The 17111-nt window shown below is 43.9% G+C and overlaps 2 protein-coding genes across 5 annotated transcripts in view; both read right to left on the minus strand.

Annotated features, from left to right (window-relative positions):
• Positions 1–132: 132 nt before the first annotated feature.
• On the minus strand, positions 133–5610 carry rnaset2l (ribonuclease T2, like). 3 transcript variants are annotated; one of them, XM_079731235.1, is made up of 9 exons: positions 5560–5610; positions 4884–5081; positions 4036–4103; positions 3768–3825; positions 3521–3588; positions 3086–3199; positions 2955–3003; positions 2608–2682; positions 133–1529 (listed from the first exon to the last, which is right to left on the minus strand). In XM_079731235.1, the coding sequence occupies exons 2-9, from the start codon at positions 5076–5078 to the stop codon at positions 1338–1340; spliced, it is 819 nt and encodes a 272-aa protein (XP_079587361.1). In that variant the 5' UTR covers positions 5079–5081; positions 5560–5610; the 3' UTR covers positions 133–1337. The 3 variants fall into 3 exon arrangements, with proteins under 3 accessions (XP_079587361.1, XP_079587362.1, XP_079587363.1); XM_079731236.1 differs by having other exon boundaries at positions 4884–5078; positions 5560–5604; XM_079731237.1 differs by having other exon boundaries at positions 4884–5091; positions 5560–5588.
• Positions 5611–12365: 6755 nt separating this feature from the next.
• Positions 12366–17111, minus strand: part of ece2b (endothelin converting enzyme 2b) — a 13113-nt gene continuing 8367 nt past the window's right edge. For both annotated transcript variants that reach the window (XM_079731756.1, XM_079731755.1), the window contains exons 13-19: positions 16753–16830; positions 16341–16444; positions 15934–16044; positions 15743–15810; positions 15358–15548; positions 12989–13084; positions 12366–12868 (exon numbers count right to left, since the gene is read on the minus strand). In XM_079731756.1, coding sequence (XP_079587882.1) covers positions 12692–12868; positions 12989–13084; positions 15358–15548; positions 15743–15810; positions 15934–16044; positions 16341–16444; positions 16753–16830 — 825 coding nt within the window. In that variant the 3' untranslated portion in view covers positions 12366–12691. The remainder of the gene's footprint in view (positions 12869–12988; positions 13085–15357; positions 15549–15742; positions 15811–15933; positions 16045–16340; positions 16445–16752; positions 16831–17111) is intronic.

Here is a 17111-nt window from a genome sequence, read left to right on the forward strand (position 1 = left end):
GAAGCGGAGGTGTCTTGCTTCTCCTTGAAGGGGCTTATTTTCGATAATAACCGGTGACGTTCGATACATTATCCCGCTTATTACAAGGCTACTTGCCAAAACAAAAAAATAACTTCACACGATATCTTTTTACAATTTATTTGTTACAAGCATTCGTAGTGTTGATCAGCATAGAAATAGTCTGCCAAAGACGTGGACGTCGCTTAGCAACCGAGTACGCTGGGGTTGAAAAGTTGCCGGACTACTTGCGGAGTGATACGAAAGACAGCAAAAACTCCACTTTCCGTTGACCGCGGTCAATTATACCGCCGGAAGTTGTGAAGGGCCCAAGTGAACGGAGCGTTCCACGGCATTGAGAAGAGCCGTGTAATAAATACATATAGTACACAATATTCTTGAATAACAAAGCGACTAAAAGCAAGAGATGATTTTGGTTTTATTTGTCTGACTTTAACACAGAATACGAGGCAGAATGTTGATGATTACTCAAGACCAGGGCGTAGTCTAGGGACTAGCAGGGCGTTGTCTAGGGACTAGCAGGGTGTAGCCTAGGGACTAGCAGGGTGTAGTCTAGGGACTAGCAGGGTGTAGCCTAGGGACTAGCAGGGCGTTGTCTAGGGACTAGCAGGGTGTAGTCTAGGGACTAGCAGGGTGTAGTCTAGGGTCTAGCAGGGTGTAGTCTAGGGACTAGTAGGGTGTAGTCTAGGGTCTAGCAGGGCGTAGTCTAGGGACTAGCAGGGTGTATTCTAGTGTCTAGTAGGGTGTAGTCTAGGGACTAGTAGGGTGTAGTCTAGGGTCTAGCAGGGTGTATTCTAGGGTCTAGTAGGGTGTAGTCTAGGGACTAGCAGGGCGTTGTCTAGGGACTAGCAGGGTGTAGCCTAGGGACTAGCAGGGTGTAGTCTAGGGACTAGCAGGGTGTAGCCTAGGGACTAGCAGGGTGTAGCCTAGGGACTAGCAGGGCGTTGTCTAGGGACTAGCAGGGTGTAGTCTAGGGACTAGCAGGGTGTAGTCTAGGGTCTAGCAGGGTGTATTCTAGTGTCTAGTAGGGTGTAGTCTAGGGACTAGTAGGGTGTAGTCTAGGGTCTAGCAGGGTGTATTCTAGGGTCTAGTAGGGTGTAGTCTAGAGACTAATAGGGTGTAGTCTAGGGTCTAGCAGGGTGTAGTCTAGGGTCTAGCAGGGTGTAGTCTAGGGTCTAGCAGGGTGTAGTCTAGGGACTAGCAGGGTGTAGAAGGTTGTAGCCTCAGGGGCTTCCTAGGATGGTGCAGGGAGTAGTCTAGGGACTAGCAGGGTCTAGTCTAGGGACTAGCAGGGTCTAGTCTAGGGACTAGCAGTACCCTCAGCCACAGGGGTAACGGGGGTTTTGATGGTCTATGGGGACCAGGTAGATGGGGGTCTGCGGAGGGCAGGGATGCCCAGGAGGGGGGGGGGACTGTGCTGGCCCGCGCTCCGCAGTGGGGTCCTGTTGGGGACAGCCCAGGGTGAGGTTCCGGGACAAAGGAATCTTCACCTGGAACCAGAGCTCCCTGTTCTGGACCAGAACATACAGAGGATAATGAGGCAGAGATGGACCAGCACATACAGAGGATAAAGAGGCAGAGATGGACCAGAACATACAGAGGATAAAGAGGCAGAGATGGACCAGCACATACAGAGGATAAAGAGGCAGAGATGGACCAGAACATACAGAGGATAAAGAGGCAGAGATGGACCAGAACATACAGAGGATAAAGAGGCAGAGATGGACCAGAACATACAGAGGATAAAGAGGCAGAGATGGACCAGAACATACAGAGGATAAAGAGGCAGAGATGGACCAGAACGTACAGAGGATAAAGAGGCAGAGATGGACCAGAACGTACAGAGGATAAAGAGGCAGAGATGGACCAGAACGTACAGAGGATAAAGAGGCAGAGATGGACCAGAACGTACAGAGGATAAAGAGGCAGAGATGGACCAGAACATACAGAGGATAAAGAGGCAGAGATGGACCAGAACATACAGAGGATAAAGAGGCAGAGATGGACCAGAACATACAGAGGATAAAGAGGCAGAGATGGACCAGCACATACAGAGGATAAAGAGGCAGAGATGGACCAGAACATACAGAGGATAAAGAGGCAGAGATGGACCAGAACATACAGAGGATAAAGAGGCAGAGATGGACCAGAACATACAGAGGATAAAGAGGCAGAGATGGACCAGAATATACAGAGGATAAAGAGGCAGAGATGGACCAGAACGTACAGAGGATAAAGAGGCAGAGATGGACCAGAACGTACAGAGGATAAAGAGGCAGAGATGGACCAGAACGTACAGAGGATAAAGAGGCAGAGATGGACCAGAACGTACAGAGGATAAAGAGGCAGAGATGGACCAGAACATACAGAGGATAAAGAGGCAGAGATGGACCAGAACGTACAGAGGATAAAGAGGCAGAGATGGACCAGAACATACAGAGGATAAAGAGGCAGAGATGGACCAGAACATACAGAGGATAAAGAGGCAGACCTGGACCAGAACATGCAGAGGATAAACAGGCGGGCTGGACCAAAGGATACAGAGGCGGACCTCAGCACAAACCGAGAGAGAGAGAGAGAGAGAGCTACCTTCTGATCTGTGATGCACTGGATTTCATGGTGCTCTCCTATAAGTGGAGTCAGGACCTCCTTGAGTTCAGCAAGCTACACACACACACACACACACACACACACACACACACACACACACACACACACACAGTAACACAAATACACACACACACACACGGTAACACAAATACACGGTAACACAAAAATACATACAGAATACACACAGAAAATTGGGTAGAGTGGTAAGAACTTGTATATGATTTAATATATCATGTATATTTAAATATAGATATTATGAATATCATGCAAACTTGGAATATTCATAAAAACATGAGGAAATTATTCATAACGAGGAGAAGTCATACCTTATAGGGGCGATCGCAAGACGGAACCACATTCCCCTCTGACAGAGTCCTGCACAAACAAACAAAATCGGAGTGAGGTGTGTTTGTGTTTGTTTCTGTGTGTCTGTGTGTCTTTGTCTCTGTGCGTGTACCGTGTGATGTTGAATTGTTGTCGTAGTTTGAGGCAGAGTGTGAAATACTTCATCGGGGAGTTGAGTCCTTCAACACAGGCCGCACACACACCGTGCTTGAGCCACTCCATCTTCCTGCACGCACACAGTACATGTATAACACACTCATTACACTTATGACACACAGTACACACAACACCTACATTACACATAACACAACACATACAGTACACAACACGAATTACACTTATAAACATGTACGGGACACATTCAACAAACAGACACACACACATAAACATAACCTACGCACAACCCAAACGCACATAACACAACGTTGTCATGGCTATTTATGATATCTAAACAGATTTCAGTGTCATGTGGACAGGCTCATGGATGTTGTGTGACGTGTGGGTCAGGTTGACTGTTGTCATTGGGGATGGCGGAAGGGGACGCTACCAGAACTGGAAGTAGGACTTTGACTTCACGAAGGACGGCCACTCCTGTGACAGCTCTTTTTCAAGGGCCTGGAACCAAGCACACCTTACTTTACAGCAGTCCAACGCGCTACGCTTGTTGGAATGTCACTTTACACTGGTGGCCATGCTTTACATGATTTTTTTATTAATAGCTTACTGATTCAGATGTTAATGGGTGATATACTGATGCAAATGTTTATTTATCTTCTACTGAAACTGATGTTTACCTCGAGGTCAGAGGGGAAGAGATGCCAACACCCACAGCAGTTATAAGCTTTCTGAGGCCTGCAGGACACAACACCACAACCAAAATCAGGGCTGACATGGCCTGACTAGTAGAGTAATATAGTGGAGTAGAGTGTTACCGTGAGGTAGGGTCCGACAGTCGAGTCAATTGTTACAGTCTAACAGCAGAGTAACAGTAGAGTGGAACCTTGCAGTAGACTGAACAGTAGGCTATAACAGTGGAGTATAGTGTAACGATAGAGTACTTACCAGAGCCCGTGAATGGTCCAGGTGTTGATCTCTGGTTGAACAACACACTTTGCCTTCTCATTTAGATACTACAGACAGGTAGAAAGAAGCATAATGAGTAGAGTGAGTAAATAATGAATATGATTCGAGCAGTGGGGATCATGAATGTTAGGGTTTGGAGGAATGCTCCTCACAAGACGGAAGGTCAAGGTTAGAAGGAAGACTTCACAAAGACTCCTCACCAGAAGGTTAGTGCAGGGAGGAAGGCTCCTCACCAGAAGGTTAGTGTAGGGAGGAAGACTCCTCACCAGAAGGTTAGTGTAGGGAGGAAGGCTCCTCACCAGAAGGTTAGTGTAGGGAGGAAGACTCCTCACCAGAAGGTTAGTATAAGGAGGAAGACTCCTCACCAGAAGGTTAGTGTAGGGAGGAAGACTCCTCACCAGAAGGTTAGTGTAGGGAGGAAGGCTCCTCACCAGAAGGTTAGTGTAGGGAGGAAGACTCCTCACCAGAAGGTTAGTATAAGGAGGAAGACTCCTCACCAGAAGGTTAGTGTAAGGAGGAAGGCTCCTCACCAGAAGGTTAGTGTTAGGAGGAAGACTCCTCACCAGAAGGTTAGTGTAAGGAGGAAGACTCCTCACCAGAAGGTTAGTGTAGGGAGGAAGACTCCTCACCAGAAAGCTAGTGTAAGGAGGAAGACTCCTTACCAGAAGGTTAGTGTAGGGAGGAAGACCCCTCACCAGAAGGTTAGTGTAAGGAGGAAGACTCCTCACCAGAAGGTTAGTGTAGGGAGGAAGACTCCTCAACAGAAGGTTAGTGTAGGGAGGAAGACTCCTCACGAGAAGGTTAGTGTAAGGAGGAATACTCCTCACCGTACAGAAGGCCCCGGGCCACTGCAGAGTGAACTTCAGACAATCCCAAGAGCAGAAGGTTGTTTTAACTTCTTCAGCATGGCGGACATAGCTGTAGTCATTAGAGTGGTCTAGGCTGGGCCATTGGTCTCTCTGCTGCAATGCGGGGACTACAGCTCCCAGCAACACCAGTAGGCACAGTTGTGATCCCAACATCTTCTAAAATAAACTTCAAATTAAAATACTGCCTCATTGAAATATTTAATATATTTATAATGTGGATAATGTTTCTATGTAACATGTTACCAGTACATGGACGGAAGTGATCCTCTTTCGAATGTTCACATTTAAGGCTCATCATGAACGTCTCATTCCCACACAAGAATAACTAATACTGTACATACATGTGCATACATGTGTGTGTGTGTGTGTGTGAGCACACACACACACACACACACAAACACAAACACAAACACACACACACATATTGTTTTTCCCTTTCTTCTTACAAATGTCGCTTTGGATAAAGACATCTGCTAAATGTCCTAAATGTAAATGCAATTGGTATCCAGAGATACTAGGTGAATACCTAGTAATAATTCCCACAATAAAAAAAAAAAAGGACTCAACAGATACTCTGGGAATACCGAATAATAATTCCCACAATAAAAGCAATAATAATAGCTTAAGAACGTACCAGAACCGTGAGACCGTAGTCTGGAGTGGTGGTGATGTGCTGCAGCTTGTGTGAAACTGAAATAACTATGGTCCTGTAAGTTCCTCATATTTAACGTCAGGGATACTTACTTCCTCTTTCTCAACTCAAACGTCAGTAACTAAAGAATCCACTACTTTTAATTAATAGGGAGTTTAACACCTGCGTGCCTCTTTATTCTGGTGGTTGGACTTTCTGTTCCTTCTTAGGGCTTTGTATGGTTTCACGTTCCGGCAACGCAATGAACATGCAGACGTTTCGACGCAGCCTTGAACGTTTATGGTTCTGCGTCGGGTTTTAGTTAGCGGAACAATCACAGCCCTTGCTGCTGAGTCGATGGTTCCGATTTTTTTTTTTTGCGGTGGACGGCCGCAAGTAGGGTATGCAAGGACGTAAGGGGTCCGTAGGTGTTTGTATCATCCTATGGTCTGAATCATCCTATATCATCCTATGGTCTGAATCATGCTATGGTCTGAATCATCCTATATCGTGCTATAGTCTGAATCATCCTATACTGTCCTATGGTCTGAATCATCCTATATCATCCTATGGTCTGAATCATACTATATTATCCTATGGTCTGAATCATCCTATATCATCCTATGGTCTGAATCATCCTATGGTCTGAATCATCTATATCATCCTATGGTCTGAATTATACTATATTGTCCTATGATCTGAATCATACTATATCATCCTTTAGTCTGCATCATCGTATACCATCCTATGGTCTGAATCATCCTATGGTCTGAATCATCCTATATCATCCTATGGTCTGAATCATCCTATGGTCTGAATCATTCTATGGTCTGAATCATACTATGGTCTGAATCATCCTATATCATCCTATGGTCTGAATCATACTATGGTCTGAATCATCCTATATCATCCTATGGTCTGAATCAATCTATGGTCTGAATCATACTATGGTCTGAATCATTCTATGGTCTGAATCATCCTATCTTATGTTTTATCTTATATAATTATATACCTGTGTGTGTGTGTGTGTGTGTATATATATATATATATATATATATATATATATATATAGCATAATTCTGTAATACGCTATATTCTAAAGCATGAGTCTTTACATTCTGAATCATGCTATAATATGGTACAGCAACACAGGTGTAGGAGATGGACTAGGTGGGGCATGAGGTAGTCTAGGACCAGGGGGTGGTGTAGGAGATGGACTAGGTGGGGCATGAGGTAGTCTAGGACCAGGGGGTGGTGTAGGAGATGGACTAGGTGGGGCATGAGGTAGTCTAGGACCAGGGGGTGGTGTAGGAGATGGACTAGGTGGGGCATGAGGTAGTCTAGGACTAGGGGGTGGTGTAGGAGATGGACTAGGTGGGGCATGAGGTAGTCTAGGACCAGGAGGTGGTGTAGGAGATGGACTAGGTGGGGCATGAGGTAGTCTAGGACTAGGAGGTGGTGTAGGAGATGGACTAGGTGGGGCATGAGGTAGTCTTGGACTAGGAGGTGGTGTAGGAGATGGACTAGGTGGGGCATGAGGTAGTCTAGGACCAGGAGGTGGTGTAGGAGATGGACTAGGTGGGCCATGAGGTAGTCTAGGACCAGGGGGTGGTGTAGGAGATGGACTAGGTGGGGCATGAGGTAGTCTAGGACTAGGAGGTGGTGTAGGAGATGGACTAGGTGGGGCATGAGGTAGTCTAGGACCAGGGGGTGGTGTAGGAGATGGACTAGGTGGGGCATGAGGTAGTCTAGGACCAGGAGGTGGTGTAGGAGGTGGTGTAGGAGGTGGTGTAGGTCTAGGAGGTGGTGTAGGAGGAGGTGTAGGAGGTGTAGGTTTAGGAGGAGGTGTAGGTGTAGGAGGTGGTGTAGGAGGTGGTGTAGGAGGAGGTTTAGGTCTAAGAGGTGGTGTAGGTGTAGGAGGAGGTGTAGGTCTAAGAGGTGGTGTAGGTCTAGGGGTGGTGTAGGAGGAGGTGTAGGAGGTGGTGTAGGTCTAATAGGTGGTGTAGGTGTAGGAGGAGGTGTAGGAGGTGGTGTAGGAGGTGGTGTAGGTCTAAGAGGTGGTGTAGGAGGTGGTGTAGGTCTAAGAGGTGGTCTAAGAGGTGGTGTAGGTGTAGGAGGAGGTGTAGGAGGTGGTGTAGGTCTAAGAGGTGGTGAAGGAGGTGGTGTAGGTCTAGAGGTGGTGTAGGTCTAGAGGTGGTGTAGGTGTAGGAGGTGGTGTAGGAGGAGGTGTAGGAGGTGGTGTAGGTCTAAGAGGTGGTGTAGGTCTAGAGGTGGTGTAGGTCTAGAGGTGGTGTAGGTGTAGGAGGTGGTGTAGGAGGAGGTGTAGGAGGTGGTGTAGGTCTAAGAGGTGGTGTAGGAGGTGGTGTAGGTCTAGGGGTGGTGTAGGAGGAGGTGAAGGTCTAGGAGGTGTAGGAGGTGGTGTAGGAGGGGGTCTAGATTCATGCAGTCACGAGGACAACTTGGCATCAACCGGGCCTGGCTTCAGCCAGGGAACATGATACGTTAATATTTAATCTGTGTGTGGGTGTGTGTGTGTGTGTGTGTGTACTTGAGTGATAGACAGAGAGAGAGTGAGAGAGTGTGCTCCTGAGTCAAGAGCAAACAGCAGAGCTCCCCCATCAAGATGAACCACCTCCTGGTAACTTCTTTATGAATCTTTCTGAGCGTGTGTGTGTGTGTGTGTTTATCAGTGTTTTCAGTGGAATATCAGCTAGTTATGGACACAGCTAGTACAGTGTAAACGAAAGCAACACATCTATATATAGTACGCCTAGAGGTCACACACAAACACGCATTCAAGACACCATGTGGAAACAAGTGGGCAGGTCCATGTGCTATCCGTCTCCTGATTGGCTGAAGGCTGTGGTGGAGAGGCATGGTTTGTCCGTAACAGCTGTCAGTCACAGCTCTGACCTTGTTTGATCTGTTGAAGGAACAGAACATTATTATATGACATTATTATCATAGTATATCTAATATATATAAATGTTGTAAGCCTAACAACACTTTGTATACAGTACTACTACCACTACTATTCCCACTAGAGTGAAATGACAGTGTAACTACTAATAGAGAGTTAAACAACACATAAGGTACACTGGTGAGAATTTAGAAGTAACGATGTCTCAACGTGTGTCTGTGTGTGTGTGTGTGTGTGGTTGAATGTCGATGTAGCTGTTTGTGTGTGTGTGTGTGTGTGTGTGTGTGTGTGTGTGTGCGTGTGTGCGTGCGTGGGGGGGTTATTAAGAGAAGTGAAATTGACCGCTAGTCTGTCCAACATGACTCTTATGATTAGTGAAGATACAGCTAGATAAAACTACGTTGTTGTGTTAAGTGGAGATACACTTAGTTAAAACTAGGTTGGTGTTTTTAGTTGAAGCTAGTACAAAATATGTTAGGATGTTTGCTAGAGTTGTAGCTAGTTATTTAGTTAGGAAATATGTATTAAGACTGTAATCTATGGCAGCATGTCTATGTATAGTACACCTATAGGAGACACACACACACACACACACACACACACACACACACACACACACACACACACACACACACACACACACACACACACACACACACATTCAAGACACCATGTGGAAACAAGTGGGCAGGTCCATGTGGTATCCGTCTCCTGATTGGCTGAAGGCTGTGGTGGAGAGGCATGGTTTGTCTGTAACAGCTGTCAGTCACAGCTCTGACCTTGTTTGATCGGTTGAAGGAACAGAAGACTATTATATAATGATAAAATGTAAACATATAAACTATATAAACAGTACTACTACTACTACTACTACTACTACTATTCACACTTGATTGAAACGACAGTATGACTACTAATAGAGAGTTAACCAACACATAAAATACACTACTGAGAAAAGCAGAAGTAATGATGTCTCTACGTGTGTGTGTGTGTGTGTGTGTGTGTGTGTGTGTGTGTGTGTGTGTGCGTGTGTGCGTAACAGAGAGTGTCATCGTTCAGGTCCTTCTGTTCCTCCAGCAGACAGCTGAGGAACAAGGTCCCAGACGCACAGAAGATCTTTCAGGTACAACGTCAATATGATAATATTACAAGTACATTAGAATATGGTGTAATATATAACAATCATGATACAATATGATACAATACAAGTACATTATAATATAATAGAATACAATTAAATCATGATATTATCAAATATAACACAAGTACATCATAATACGATAAAATATAATATGTCATATTATGTCACAATATAATACAAGTACATTCAAATATAATATTATAGAATACAAGTACATTATATCATGATGTTATATTATATAATGCAAGTACATTATAATATGTACTTGTTATAAGGTGTTTAGTGTACAAGTATAGGTACTGTGTACTGAATACTGGGTACTGAGTACTAGAACTCACCAAACGTTGTCTACCTTTTCCATGAAAACAGGAGGATAACGGACTTCCAGTCCACATCAAGGGAGGAACCATCGATGTCCTGATGTACAGAGCGACCATGACACTCACCATGGCTGGTAACTCTCTCTCTTATCTGTTCACCTATTCCTCTATTATCTGCAGGGTGCGATTTGCCGGTGGGGATGGTGGGGATTATCCCCCCCTCTGGTTTACACGTCCTACCCTCTGCTGAATTATTTTTATCCTCTGTGGGGATAAAAATTATCCCCCCCACCCAAAGTATTTTCACCATTACATCGAAATAATTAACAACCAAAATACACAGGGTCCGTCTTCATTTTGAAACATTTTTAAATGTTTCTCAAAATTATCCCCCCCTCTGGTTTTTTCACAAATCGCACCCTGATTATCTGTATACATATTATTATCTGTACACCTATTCCTCTATTATCTGTATACATATTATTATCTGTACACCTATTCCTCTATTATCTGTATACATATTATTATCTGTACACCTATTCCTCTGTCTATATACATATATGTATATTATCTGTACATCTATAGGTCTAGTCTTTATACATATGCGTCTATTATCTATATAGATATATGTCTAATATCTATACTTATATGTATATTATTTATATACATATACGTCTATTATCTACATTCACATGTCTATTATCTATACAAAAATACGTATATTATCTATATACATATACGTCTATTATCTATATACCTATATGCCTATTATCTATACACCTATATGTATATCATCTATTTACATATACGTCTATTATCTATATTCATGTCTATTATCTATACACCTATGTCTGTTATCTACATATATCTCTTTCATCTACACCTATTTAATTGTTCTAGTTGATAATTAATCAGATGCCATGTTATTTATTATATATTTTATAGTATTACATATTTACAAAACATTCTATTGTACCACAAACAATTCTAATGCTGTGTGTGTGCGTGTGTGGTCATGTGTATGTGCGTTGGTGTGTGTGCTTGCGTGTGTTTGTGTGTGTGTGTTTGTGTTACAGGAACCTGCTACTCTATTTACTGGCTGTTGCATGCCTCCTTTCCTCAAAAGAAAGTCTAGGCTGTGTTTGCACGATGGATGTAATAGATATATAATCAATAAAACTCTAGACTCTCTGGGTCCTGTTCTTCTTGAGTGCCCCTCAGCAACACAATGAAAGTCACACACACACACACACACACACCCCTAAACTACACCCCCAAACAAAAAAGCAACCCCCCCAAACACACAAACATTTGAATCAAGATGACTTAGACGGATAGATGATCTAGTAGATTGGCAACCTGTAAAGTAGACTAACTAACCAGACACTGTGGCAATTTAACCCGATCAAATGTTTACAACAGGACCTCTATGTGATGATTGGTTACCTGTTGAGTAGATTAAAGCCCCTTTCACACGTAGTTCCTGGTAAGTAATCACTGAAAGGTTATTCTTTCATTATTTCACTATACACATTTGCAGCTACATACTGGTTTCTGGGGGTTTTCATAAGGGTTTCTGTCTTGCGCCCTTACACAATGTCATAAAAATGCCGGAACAGATGGGCCAAGGGACAGTCCAGCAGATGGCGCTAATGCAACAGTTATTGAGTAACCTGTACAGGCCATTCTTGAAAAAATGAACTTGTTTGCAAACAAAATAAGATATAGTTATATTGTTAACACATCAACGTAAAATTTAAGACGTATTATGATAAAACAGTCGCGAATTCAAATTCGTCATCAGTGGAGAGCTTTCATTTGTTGGCTCTCTCCATAGGAACGCGTCTTAGGTCAGATGACATAACATTTCACCTGCCTCTCTCTCAATGTGACTGCCTTCATTCACATCACAGCCGTACAGGCAGTGGTCCTAAAATGTCAGTAGGTCTTGAGCAGGCTATTTGCCGGTGCAGATTTCCCGGAATATTGATGAACCCATGCAGGAAATCTTCCTAAACTTTAGAGGGAAGACTGCATGTGTAAAACTTTCTTAACACTCAGACTTTTTAACCAGATAAAACTATATGTTCAGAATAGGACCTCCGGTTGATGATTACCTGTAAAGTAGACTTACTTACCAGACACTTTGACTATTTAAACAGATGTTTATTTTCGCAGATAAATTAGCTGACCACTTGGGACATTCAATATTTAGCATCAGTCATCTTTACTCCTGTTGCTAGGTAACTGGTGCTAGAATCTTTACTCCTGTTGCTAGTTAACCATTACTAGCATCATAAGTACTGTTGCTAAGTAACTAGTACTAGCATCTTTACTCCTGTTGCTAGGTTACTAGTACTAGCATCTGTACTCCTGTTGCTAGGTAACTGCAATGCTGCAGTGCTGTCAATCAATATTCACAATGCTGTTAATGTTACGATTGTAATCGCTAAGAAGGACATAACTTCAAATATTCACAATGCTGTTTATGTTACGGTAGTATCGCTATGAAGGACATAGCGTCAATATTCACAGAGAAAACATGTGATGTCAAGAGAAGAAAAGCTATCTTAGAGGCCAGACCGCCTGACCTACAGAAGACACGCAACACAGAAACACAAAAGAACACAACAACACATTTAGTCCATGTCGCTCTTCTAGGAAAGTACAAGTCCACGTGACACCCATTAGTGGGCAACACACTCCTCCTCATTCTGCCCTGGTCTCCCCGGGGCCGGGAGTGTCTGTGGCGTCCTACCAGACCTCACAGCGGCTCCCGGAGTTCATGGGCGACCCGACCGGACACTGGAAATGATGAGCAAAGTCCTGGGAGTTGGAGAGCGTGCCGATGACTCTGTACCTGGGGGGACTGTGGGTGTCCGTCACCAGCCCCTCATGAGCACTCTCCGGGGTCCGCACCGAGCACCACACCTGGAGAAAACAACTTGAAACCATCACTACACTACACCTAGAATGAGAGAGAGACAGAGAGAGAGAGAGAGAGAGAGAGGTAGACACACAGACAGATACAGAGAATGTTGGACAAACTACCTGAGCAAACCCCAAGAAGAACAGCTGGTCATTAGTCAGGTTAACAGCTGGAAGTCTCTTCTCTTCTCCGTTGAGTCGGACCCACGACTGGTAGGCCTGGAAACACATGATGACAATATAGAAAAATACTCATTATATGAAGACTCTTCATACGAAGACAAAGGAGTCTCAGCAGGAGTCTTCGAGGAATCAGACGTCCTAATATAAAACATCCTGAAGATGGCCCCTCACTGATACTTGACCATCTTCTCTCGCTCTCCCCCCCCCCCCCCCCCCCCCGCTCACACTGGTAACTAAATCAACTACATATTCAACAGGGACTGCGGTTCCATCAGCCTTTCTGTATCTCCCTGTTGACATCTCAGACCACAGACCCACTTTTCTTTCTCTCTCAAAGTGCCGAACCTCCCTCTTCCACACTCTGTCCCTTCTGTCACCTCATCTGTCCTATCAGCCATCCCCATCCCCTAACCAGACTGCTCCACCCTCATGCCTCCCGACTCCGTCGCGGACCCTTTTCCCCATTTTGTCACCTATCAACACGGTCCCCCGACCTCCCTGGCGCCATGGTTGTCTGACTCGATTGAAATGTAATTGTGCAAATGCAGGCACTCATACAACATTCTTGCCTACCAATCTCTTCTCCTTTCTGCCTCTCTATCTGTAGCTAAAAGCTCCTTCCCTCAGTCTAAATTACAAACTTCCTACTCCAACCCCCCAAAAAACTCCCTAACACCAAGCAATGTTGTTTACTACTTTGTTCACAAATACAGATGACATGCCCTCCTCATTTCCCCTCCAACCTGCCGACACCACCTGTCCGAAATCCACCTCTTAATCTCGTACTCTAACTTCCTTTTCACCACTCTCTCCTTATCTCCCAACTTGTCTGTCTTGTATCATTTATTTCCAAAACACTCTCTCACACAGTTTTTTCCCAACTCTCTGCATACCTCTAACCAGAACAACTATGTGGATCCTCACCAGTCTGGATTCAAGGCAGGCCACTAAACTGAGAAAGCCCTCCTTGCCGTCTAAGAGAGATGTCACACTACTACAACAGCCTCCCTCGTATCAGCTCATTCTGATGGACATTTCAGCAGGCTTCCAAACAGCGAACCACCAGATTCTTCGCTCCACGCTTCAAGAACTGTGGATCTCAGGCTCTGCAAATTCCCTTTTCACAACATACCTCACGGACCGCACATACAGGGAAACCTGGAAAGAATCTGTGTCTTAATCTTGGAGTCTCACTACTGGGGTACCTCAGGGTTCTGTCCTTGGACCTATGCTACTTTCTCTGTACACTAAGTTACTGGATTCTGTCAGTCACTCAAATGGCTTTTTTTTTTTTTAACCACATCTATGCAGAAGGCACACGACAAATTCAGTATTTCTTGAAGTCCGAAAACCAGGTCGCAGCACAAAACTCTGCATCCACTGGCAGACATCTCCCAGTGGATGCCGACCAGCCGATATACTTCTGTTGTAAGTTAGCAGTATAAATACATCTGGCCCAACCGGTGTGTTGTGCATGGCCCCTGTTAAATAAACAGATTCACCAAACACCACCTGAAGCTGCCAACATCCAACTACCAGTGGAAGCTTGAATCAGATTCAAGCCACTTGCCGGCCATGCTGTGAAAGGCTCAGGCCCAACCTACTCCCCAGCTTGTCCGCTATGCTCCATGACTGCCAAACAGCTTGCTACTCTCTCACTGCCTGCAGACCCCAGCTGCCGCTCAACAAAATCTGGATTGTTTGCTGTCCTGGCTCCACAATGGTGGAAAGAGAAAAAGATCCGGCATGCTCAAACTCTACCGTAGCTTTAGAGGATTACTGAGTTTAGTGCAGTAATGTATCCTACTATAGTATAGTACTACTGAGTGTTTTATTGTATACTTTTGTAATCTTTTGTAATTCTAAAGTTTCCTATAGTATTATTGAGCATTGTGTTGTATTGTATATTATTATGATATAGTATTTTAGAATACAGTGTGGTATTCTATACTAATATAGTATAGTATTATTGAGTAGTGTGGTATTGTATACTACTATTGTATTATTGAATCAAATGTGGTATTGTATACTCCTATAGTATAGTTTATTGAGTATATTTTATTATACTACAATAGTATAATACTATTGAGTGTACTGTCTTATTGTACTACTAATGTATAGTACTATTGAGTGTAGTCTGGTATTGTACTACTATAGTATAGTACTGCTGGATATAGTGTCTTATTATACTACTATAGTATAGTAGTACTATGGAGTGTAGTGTGGTATTGTACTACTATATTATAGTACAATTGGGTATATTGTGTTATTGTACTACTATAGTATAGTACTATGGAGTGCATGCTAACATTGTAAGCAGCTTTCAGTCCTCCATTGTCTGCGATGTTCTCCCCCAGGGTCTGCCTCCCGTTGACCTTCTCCCCATTGACAGTGTAGCGGCTGTACTGCTCCACCATGCACTCAGTGCGCTGCTGGAAGGACTGCAGGGAGGAGTTCTGCCACCACGGACGCATGTTCCCTTCCTTATCATACTCTCGGCCTGGACGAGAGACACAGAGAGACAGAGAGAGAGACAGACAGAGAGAGCCAGAGAGACAGAGAGAGACAGAGAGAGAGAGAGAGAGAGAGAGAGGAAAAGACAAAGAGACCGAGAGACAGGTGTGCGTGTCAAACAGTATGTGCGTCTTAAAGAGGATGTGAGACAGGAAGTGAGGTAACAGGAAGGGACCTTACCCTGGTCGTCAAATGCGTGAGTGAGCTCATGACCCATCACAACGCCAATCCCTCCAAAGTTTAACGCCCTACATGTACACACATGCAGATTATATGGGTTAGAAAACAGGCGGACAGACAGACAGGTAGACAGACACACACACACACAGACACACACACACACGCAGACAGACAGACACACATAGACAGACTTGGGATGGTCGTGTGAGTAGAACGGAGCCTGCAGGATCCCAGCTGGGAACACGATTCCGTTCTTGGTGGCCATGTAGTAGGCGTTGACCGTGGGCGGAGTCATACTCCACCTGCACACAAGACACGCCCACTCATACACCTGGAGAAGGCTTGCTTGATAATAATAATACATTTGCAGGGTTTAAGATTGAGCCCCTCCCTCTTACAAAAACCTGCGTTGTTCGGCTGGCTAGGTGGTGTGAGAGAATCAAAGAGAGAGTAGAATATTGTAGAATATTATGTGTGTTTGTGGTCTGTGTGTAGTGCCTGTGTGTGGTCTGTGTGTAGTGCTTGTGTATTGTCTATGTGTGTGTGCTCTGTGTTTAGTGTGGTGTGTGTGTAGTGTTTGTGTGTAATGTGTGTTTACTGGTCTCTGCTGGGTCTCTTCCTCAGCTGCTCTGACATCACTCTGGATGAGAAGTTGTAGAAATTGAACATGTTGTTGAAAAAACTGTCTTCCCCGACCTCGTACTGTAAGACAATATTATAAGAACAATGTAATCATATAACATTACAATAATATCACAATATAGCACATCATAATAATAAAATAACAAAATAATTATGTAGCATTAGAATAATTGCACTACATTACATTAGAATAATATAATAACCATGATGATGTAAAAATATTATAACATAATATTATAATACTATCAAAATCTAACACATAACAGCATAACATTTATACCACAATATAGCACATTCAAATAATATACCAACAATGTAATATTAGGCCCAAACATATGATTATATGATATATTAATACGTTTCATCACCCCATCATAGACGTCATCAAGCTCTTTGGGGTCCAGGATGAAGTCTGGGAAGCCGATCATATCGTATATGGCATCAGCCTGCAAACACAAACAACACGCTTACAACACGACAGTATCACGCTAAAACATGTCGTAGACTGTATCCGCGGCAAACACATACAACATGTTAAAAACAAATCGTAGATGGCATCTGTCTGTCCATCTACCTGTCTGTCTATCTTAGACAGACAGTTGGCTAAGTACCTGTCTGTCTGTCGATCTTGTCGTTAAGTACCTGTCTGTCTGCCTTGTTTTTAACTTCATGTCTGTCTACCTGCCCGTCTCCCTATCTGTCTGCTTGTCTGTCTGTCTACCTTGTC

The sequence above is a fragment of the Pollachius pollachius genome (assembly GCF_949987615.1).
Source record: "Pollachius pollachius genome assembly, chromosome: 3".
Lineage (NCBI taxonomy): Eukaryota > Metazoa > Chordata > Actinopteri > Gadiformes > Gadidae > Pollachius > Pollachius pollachius.